At 46.6% G+C, this 8526-nt stretch overlaps 2 protein-coding genes across 2 annotated transcripts; both read right to left on the bottom strand.

Moving 5' to 3' along the window:
- Positions 1-493: 493 nt before the first annotated feature.
- Positions 494-7125, bottom strand: LOC141041459 (uncharacterized). Its single transcript, XM_073507612.1, has 7 exons — positions 5593-7125; positions 3046-5071; positions 2622-2909; positions 2409-2472; positions 851-2056; positions 600-655; positions 494-520 (listed from the first exon to the last, which is right to left on the bottom strand). Exons 2-7 carry the CDS (start codon positions 5038-5040, stop codon positions 494-496), a joined length of 3636 nt encoding a protein of 1211 aa, XP_073363713.1. The 5' UTR covers positions 5041-5071; positions 5593-7125.
- Positions 7027-8193, bottom strand: LOC109750575 (uncharacterized). The gene has a single exon (XM_020309536.1). It carries the CDS (start codon positions 8191-8193, stop codon positions 7027-7029), a length of 1167 nt encoding a protein of 388 aa, XP_020165125.1.
- Between the last annotated feature and the right edge of the window lie 333 nt (positions 8194-8526).

Below are 8526 nucleotides of genomic sequence, written 5' to 3'. Positions count from 1 at the left end.
ACCTCTTGTTGGATGTCTTGGATGGAGCACCTTTCGGTTTAATTATTTTTGGATTCCGGACATTTCCTGGACATGCTTGGCTTGACCCTGAAAAAATATGCTGGAAGAGGGCCCAGTGATGCCGCCTCATTTTTCCCATCATCTTCGCCGCCTTCAGCTATAATACCCTTGAGAAAATCCACCACCTTCTGTGACGTCTCCTGGCTGTTTGAAGCTTTGAATAAATACAGACTACAAATGTTGCGGAGTTCATGGTAACGATCCATCCGCTCAGACCATTCATGTATATTACCATTCCTCTCTGAGTCAAATGCGGACTTGCCTACCATCGTCCATCTTGTTGAGACACAACACCTAGGAATGCTGACTAAGCCAAGGTATTTTAGAGCAGAAAAAATGTGAGCGCACGGGATCTCCTCCGATTCCATCTTCAGACAACGGCAATTCACACTCTGAAGCAACGGGCCTGCCATGACAAACCTCACATCATACGTCACATGCCTACTCTCTTTGCGAGCAACTGTATACAGAACAAAAGCATCATTCTTGGTCACTTCTGCTACTTCCCATTTTGACAACTGCATGATTTGATGTTTTACCTTCTTGAACATCACTGGAGTATAAATGAGAGCAGCACTTCTCTCAAGTGGATCATCTGTTAATTCAGTAAAAGGTACTGTCAGTGAAGCTGTAGCATCCAACTCGGCCTCATTCTTGCGGATACGCGATAAACAGTGATCTGAGTGCTCTAGCAAATCAACAAGTGACATTCTCCTATCCAGATTCTTATGAAGCCTAGAGTTTAGGCTTTCGCTACGCTGATTGCTCTGCATGCCAAGGAAATATCTACCTTTCGTATAGGCCCTAGACCACTTCTTCCTCAGCTCGTACATCGTCATAATCCAAGCATCTTTTTCAGAGATATCATAATCCACCATAAACTCAACCCAACGTCTCTCAAACTCATCGACATCCCAGATGTGATAAACAAATTTCCTAAAATCCTTGAGCTTTTTCTTCCGTAGGTGTCGTATCATGTTTTGCTCGATGTGCCAGCTGCACAACCGGTGATCTGTATTGGGAAAAACCGCCGCTATTGCCTTCGCCATTGCATGGTCACCATCTGTGATTACTGATCTAGGATGTTTCTGCTGAGTTGACTCCAAAAATGCTTCAAGCAACCACACAAAAGATGCCTCGGTCTCAGCTGAGACAATACCGAAGCCAAACACGGTCGTGCTGCGATGGTGATTCACTCCTATGAAGGGGACAAATGGCAGGTTGTATTTGTTCACACGGTAAGTGCTATCAAAGATCACGACGCCACCAAAGGCATCGTAGTCAATCCGAGACTGTGCGTCTGCCCAAAAGATGTTCAGCAGATGCCCTTCACTATCAGTGGTGTACTTGTAAAAAAATTCGCCATCCATGTCCTTTCGGGCTGCCATATAACGGAGCACAAATTCGGCATCACGGCCTTCTATTCTTTCCTTCTTGTACTTGGCAACAAAATTATACAGGTCCCGAGGTATAAAGCCTACCTTGCTGAAACCACCACTATCCTTCTCCATTACTTCCATTATTTGATGTGTTCGAAGGCCACCAATTCCATACTCAATGACATCAGCCTTTTGCACGTCACTCAGCCCACGATGTGACCTTATGTAAGTTGTCTGCTCAGGCTTAGCGAGTGGATGGTTATGTTCGTCCAAAAAATCTTTTACAAACCATTCACCATTATCCATACGAAGCTCGATCTCCATCCGAGCGCCACATCCACAACGTGACAGCGGCCTAGGAGTTCGCACCCGTTTAGTTTTCTCAAAGTGCTTCCTCGCCCGATATCCTTCTTTAGAGTAGACATAGAGGCGCCGAAAAGCTATGTTCGTGTCCGACTTCCTAGTCAGTTCTTCCTTTCTAACACCAAAACCATTTGACCGAGCATATGCATTATAGTAATTGTAACCTTCTTCCTCGCTGCCAAAAATTTGACTGATCACCGTGTCATATTCTGCAATGTCCTCCAGGGTGGCACTCCCATATTCCATGTCAAACACTGCAATTAATAAAGAATCAAATCTAACTTATTTGAATTCCACTTGTGAAACTGAAACTCGTTTCAGTACGAAGAATAAGATAGCCTTAGTATGTCGAGCTAAAAGTATGAACAGTAAGATCAAAATGCATCAGTAACAATGCTTGCGTATATAATCAAACAGAACATTACATATACTCCAGTATGTCATTGAACAACATTTGGTACTATTTTTGTTATCGTCCGAAACTGAGCCATTATGTTTTGACGTTCATAGACAGCAGTACACATGCATAAGAATTATAGCACAAAACAACATTACACTTAATAAACCGTGGCTACTCCCCCCCACTGTCCAGCACAAATTACTCACTGATAAACACCATGTACCAGATGACAATGCATTCCGTAAGAACATTTCTTTTGACGAGCGTGCACTGCAGGATCTAATTAACTCTGATTTTCCCCATCATGCAGGATCTAATTAACTATGATTTTTTCCATCCTGCAGCAGTACTCAACATGATTTGTCCATGAACTGAAGACATGCCAATTCTAGTGTAGTGTTCACAAGAGTAATCCTTACCACGTCGAGATACAGGGACGCGCCGCGGAGGTCCACGACGGCGAGCGTGGATATACAAGGGCGGAAGCAGCTACGTCGACTAGGGTGGCGCGGCCGCAGGAGCAGGGCTGTGTGGCGCGGCCGCAGGAGCAGGGCTGTGCGTGGGAGAGTGGCGGCGACTGGCGGCGGCGCCCACGGCAGGGAGAAGGAGGCGAGCAGCGGCGACTGGCGGCGGCGGCAGGGAGAAGGAGGCAAATCAATCGAGTGGCGCGACTGGGTGTGCCGTGTGCGTACAAAATGGGCTGAAACCTAGGCCCGTGGCAAAAAGAAAACATGTCGCCCTTAGTTTTGATGCCTATCCTATCCTCAGGAAATCAATGGTCAGATTTAGTTATACTGGTCCCTCCTACTTCAGCAGTATAGGGTACCATAAAAAAGCTCTTGCCACTAACATCTTGCAGTTTTCAATTCTTATTTTCTTGATGACTGGTACACAATCTGGATGTAGAACATGTGTGAGGCTTGATATATTTTCGTTCCCTTCAATGGTTAGGTCGGTCACTGATAGTGATAGGCTGTTACCAATTGTATGCATCTCATTTATGTTTATGCTCTTTGAATCAAGAGTAAGTCCATGTAGTTCGATTTTTTGTAAGCTGATCAACTTACCAAAGTCAATGGACAAGCTTTCTAGCTTGCATTTCTTGGCATATAAAATCTGCAGATTATACAGCCAACGAAATGTTGAAGGAATCCCCTTTAAAGGACAAGCTTTGGAGATTTCGAGGTACCGAAGATGCTTCCAGTTGCCAATAGTATCTGGCAACTCATTTGTGAAGGCACAAGAAATCACACGCATGCGCGGAGGTTTAGAACACCAGTGCTCCATTGCAAAACCTGTCTTTTTCCCTAAACTCTTCTTGCAAACTAGGGTACGCAGCTTCGTGTACTTGCATAGTGTCAATAAGTTGGAATCATCAAAGTCACTACTAGGGAGCACGTACAGATGACGAACATTTTGGGGAACCTTATCAAAATCACTCTTATTTCTTAAGATGAAGCAGTTGTGCTCTGAAACCTTTTGTGCCATGTCATGCAACAAGTCATGGATTACATATCCACCACTAACTTTTTGAAAGAAGGACCGTGCTACAAGGTCTTCAAAATACCGGCGGCCAATATCTTGAATTAGAAAACCACCTTGAGGTTCCACAAAGCCTTCGGCTACCCAAATTTCAGCTAAGCATGCCTTCTGGAATTTGTAATCTTTGGGGTACACAGCACAGAATGCAAAGCATTGCTTCAAATAGAATGGTAAATACATGTAGCTCAACCGAAGGGCGGGCAAAATATCAGTCTCCTCTTGTCTCAACTCCCACAATTCACTCTCAAGTATAAAATTCCAGTGTGATGCTTGAAGGTCCATGCTTAACATGCGTCCCAGAGTTTTGGCGGCCAAAGGAGAACCCTTCAATTTAGGAACTATTTTTCTGCCAATAAGCTCTAATTCAGGATCATTATCAGAACCCTCAGATCCAAACACACACAATTTGAAGAACTTCCAAAAGACTTCATCCTTTAAACCTTCTAATTTAACTGGCTCCATTGTGCGCACCCCCTCGGTAACCTTTAGACATCTAGTGGTGACCAACATCATACTTCCCTCCTGGACAGTTCTAAATGGTGCACAAAACCTCTTCCAGCACTGCCCATTTTCCTTCAAGGCATCATCCCACATGTCGTCAAGGACTATCAATAACCTTTTGTTGTTCACTTGCTTCAAAAGAGCATGCTGAAGAGAATCCAGATTATCATTTGTCCCCTCCTTTCTGGTACAGGATTGTATGACCTCTTTAGTTAGCCTCTTCACATCAAAGTCATCCGAAACACAAATCCAAATTATCAGGTCAAAGATTTTGGTTTCATTTAGCAAAGAGGTGGTCTCCGGCCTGACTAATTTGTCAAAGCGTTGTGTAACTCCATGAAGCCCCATATTCTTCAGTTGACTCGAAAGACGATTCAACCTCAATTGGACATCATTCAGCTTGTTGAAGTTGCCTTGGATGACGGTATCGAAGAATTCAATGAAAGGAGATTGGCTTGCATTGCCCTCCACTTGCACCTTCTTCTCGTACCATGCGAACTCATCAAGAAGGTCCTCGGCATCAGACACTGCATCCTTGAGATTCAGAAGGAGACTTGCCACAATGTCGTCATGGCTCCCCCACTCTGCTTTATTAATGAGGTCATGCATTACAGGAAGAGTATCTCTGAGAGCTTGTAGGCCACTCTCTAGCTGCAATACGCGATCCTGGAGAATTTGATCATGTGAGCCACTCCATCGGGAGTGCAAAGATGAAATGGAAGATTTGGCCCACTGCCACAAAGTGACACACTCATTGATGCCACTGATGAACCCAATGGTAGCAGACAAGTTCATGCTGGCTGGATTCTGGAAATCCACTTACGTCCTGTGAGCAAACAGTGGAAGTTATTAGCATTACACAGCTGGCTAGCATTATGGAAGTAAGATTTGAATCAAAGTAAGTATACAACAAGCTGACAATTGCAGTAACTGTTTTTTTTTTTTTTTGCAAGGGGACAATTGCAATAACTGTTGTCTCCAGATATGTTTCCACCAATGAAATTAGTTTGAACTTTGAACAGACTCATCAGCAAGCAAGGGTAACATTAATTAATCCAGTCCATCTCCCTTGCTGTCTTGGTGAAGTTTTCCCATTTTGGTTTGTTATAAACTAAAATAAAGATTGCTGAATTCCAGTATTTGTTTAACAACACACAGGAAAAAAAATAGTATGATGAGCGACCACTCAAGATGGCAATGGGGCCCCGAAACCCGCGCATGACTATGTAAGCTGTAGCATGATGTGAGGATATATAGCAAGAAGTAGCTAGTATGATGTTGAGCGCAGAAGAAATCAAGGACGCATATGCGGTAAAAGAAATCCAAGCAAAGGAGAAGGGCGCTCACCTAGATCGAGATCAGCGCTGGCTGCTTCCAGCGACGATTGGTGTCAAAGGAAAGGAGCAGCGGGATGATGAGCAGATCATCATCCACATGCAGTCTGCTCACCCCAAATTAAGCTGCTCAGCATGCTTTTCTATGAAGTTGCTTTGCAAGATCTGTGAGGAAGGGAAACCAGCAGCGCCTTCAGTGAGTGAGATCGCAAGCAAAAGAAACCAAATCAATCAACCAGCGCGTGGAGTAATTCGGTAGAAGAAAGAAAGCAAGGTTCACCTGGATCGATCCCTTCCCACCAAGGAAAGGAAGCTCGTTGCAGTTAAGCTGGCCTTTCTTTCTTTCTTTCTTTCTTTCTTTCTTTCTTTCTTTGCAGCACCTTTAATTAGCAGGCATCTCCGGTTCCTTTACCAAGCTTCCTTCCTTCTTTCTTTCGGCAAAAGGAGGCACATTTCCAAAATGTCACAGCCGAAAAACAAGAAAAGCAGAAAGGAAAGATGGTCACTCAGCCTAAATAAACTGACTAAAAAGCACAAAATCAAGACACGACCCACAAAAGCAGCATAAGCTAATTAAGTGGTCTCATCCTCACCACCTACCTACCTGTATTCCTCTCTGATATTACCAAGGATGGACCAGAGACTTATTACTTATATTACAACCATGGAAGTAAGTCTGTAGCACGCCGTAAAGTGAAACCACAGTTGAATATATCATGAGAAAAGTGCAGCAAGAGGCATACTCTGCTAGTAAGAGAAAACAGAGGATGCTTGCTACTCTAATAATCACAGAAATGGGCGAAAACGACAGTTTGATTCCCTTCAATAATCAATAGCATCAAATGCTTTCTTAACAAGGCAAAACCGAATGCCACCGATTTGGCTGGTAAATGGTAATGCAATGTACCCTCTCAGCACCCCTCCCCACAAATCTGCATGATCATCAACAGGCAGGCAGATGCAGTGCATGCTAGGTAAACATATTCCAGAGTTGGTGTATGATGCATGCTATAACAACTTGGTTGCAGTTTGAAACAATCAAAGGGCAAGGCATTTTGCTAGCTTGGTTGCAGTTTCGAATAAATCATCAGAATTACTCTTCTCCTCTGTTTGTCTCTGAACTTAAACCTGTTAGTTAATCCAGAGAAACTTCACAAGGCAATAATTAGTTACTAATATGGGTTGCAATCATCTTAGCATAAAAGTAAGTCTGAACCCTGCAACACTGATTAGACTCTTCCCTCGGAAAACCTAAAGAGGCCACCTTTGTTTGGTGCCGCGATCTGAAGGGTGAAAAGAAGAAGCTGAAAATCAAACTGTTTCCTGTGTTCTCAAGCCTTTTACTGAAAATCAAACCCAACTGTTCCTTGATTTAGAATCCTGTAACTGCATCTGAACTTCGCTAGTACTTAACCCACCCAAGCTATGAAGTCAGACACCATATTTATCATGGGATGCAAAGCGTGAACCACGCCGCCGCCGGCTTGTTCCGGTGCGGCCCAAGGCCCACGACCTTCTCCTCCCTGCCGTCCTTGAGGCTGAACACCCCGGCGCCATGCTGGTTGTCGGGGTAGTACAGCGACATATCGTCGGCGGCCTTAAACTCAGGGTGCTCCCTCGTCGACACCCACAGCGAACCATTCACCCCGACAAACAGCGCGGCGTTGCCGATGTCGTCCACCTCCTTCCATTGTTTGGCACCGGCGTCAAGGACTTGCACCTTGAATGTCAACCGATGCGTGATCTTATCAGACTGCTTGAGCACGACCATCAGTCGGCCGCCCGGCGCCGTCACCAGGTACTTGCTGTGGTCGCACCAGGGCTGCTCTGGCGCTACCACCACACTGGTGAACACGCCGGTACTATCGGCGTCCTGCTCCCACGCCTCCAACTCGCCGGAGTAAGTGATCGAGTAGAACATGCCCTCATGGTGGACGGCGTCCTCGATGCTGTTGCGTGAGGGCGGCCTCGGCCACCTAGCACACTTGGTGCCGGCCTTGGCAATGCCATAGCGTGAGGGCACTAGCCTCCACACGCGGCTCTCCGCCGTGGCGAAGGCCACAGCGCCGTACCGTAGATCGGTGATGAGCATGGCGATGGCGGCGGAGTCGGAGAGGACGACCTTGCGGTAGAAGTAGCGGCGCATCGAGCCGGGGGTCATCGCTGCGAAGCCGTCGGGGTACGGCGGGGGGGCCCTGATGAACGGCTTCTCCTCGAACGAGAAGACGGAGCCCCCACCTTGGGCGTCGACGCAGGGGATGGTCTCGATGGCCGGGAGCGCCCGCTGCTCGCCGGTGACCGGGTTGACGAGGTGCAGCCGGGCGAAGGCATCAGCGGTGACGAGCCACCCGCGTGAGAATGAAGATCCCAGGAAGAGGTGGTCAGGCCCTGGGGCGCGCATGACGGCAGAGCGGCGGTGCGCCAGCGAGAAGACTGTGGCCGTCTCTGGGGTGTCGCCGGGCAGGACGAGGCACGGCACCTCCGGCATGCGGAAGGCGGCGGCAAAGGCGAGGCGGTCGAGGAGGCCTAGGCGGTCTCGGATGTTGGCTAGCATGTCCGGCGGGAGGCCGGCGACACCGCCGGCGGCGGCGGCCTCTGCTCGATCTCGCGGCATTGGATTGGGGATGGATGGAGCAGTTGGGGGCTGGAGAGAAGATGGGTGGTCTGCGTGGTCCGATTGGAAATCAACGGTTCACAAATTGACTTTTTTAAATTGTGTTTTCTTATTTGACACTGAAATCTTTTTTACTTCCCAATCTAACACTAACACCAAGTCTAAAATTTATGTCTTTTTGTGATTGTGATAGTCTGTACGTTAAATTCTTGCCGCCCATGTCTGTACGACTATACCATACCAAAAAAAAGAGGTCGAACCAGCCCTCTCTCTCCCGACCCAAATCCCGACCTGATTGTAAATGTAAATATTAAAAATATTATTGCTTGTCAT

This window comes from Aegilops tauschii, chromosome 2, assembly GCF_002575655.3.
Source record: "Aegilops tauschii subsp. strangulata cultivar AL8/78 chromosome 2, Aet v6.0, whole genome shotgun sequence".
Lineage (NCBI taxonomy): Eukaryota > Viridiplantae > Streptophyta > Magnoliopsida > Poales > Poaceae > Aegilops > Aegilops tauschii.
The sequence above is the reverse complement of the archived record's forward strand: the minus strand, read 5'-3'. Positions and strand labels throughout refer to the sequence as shown.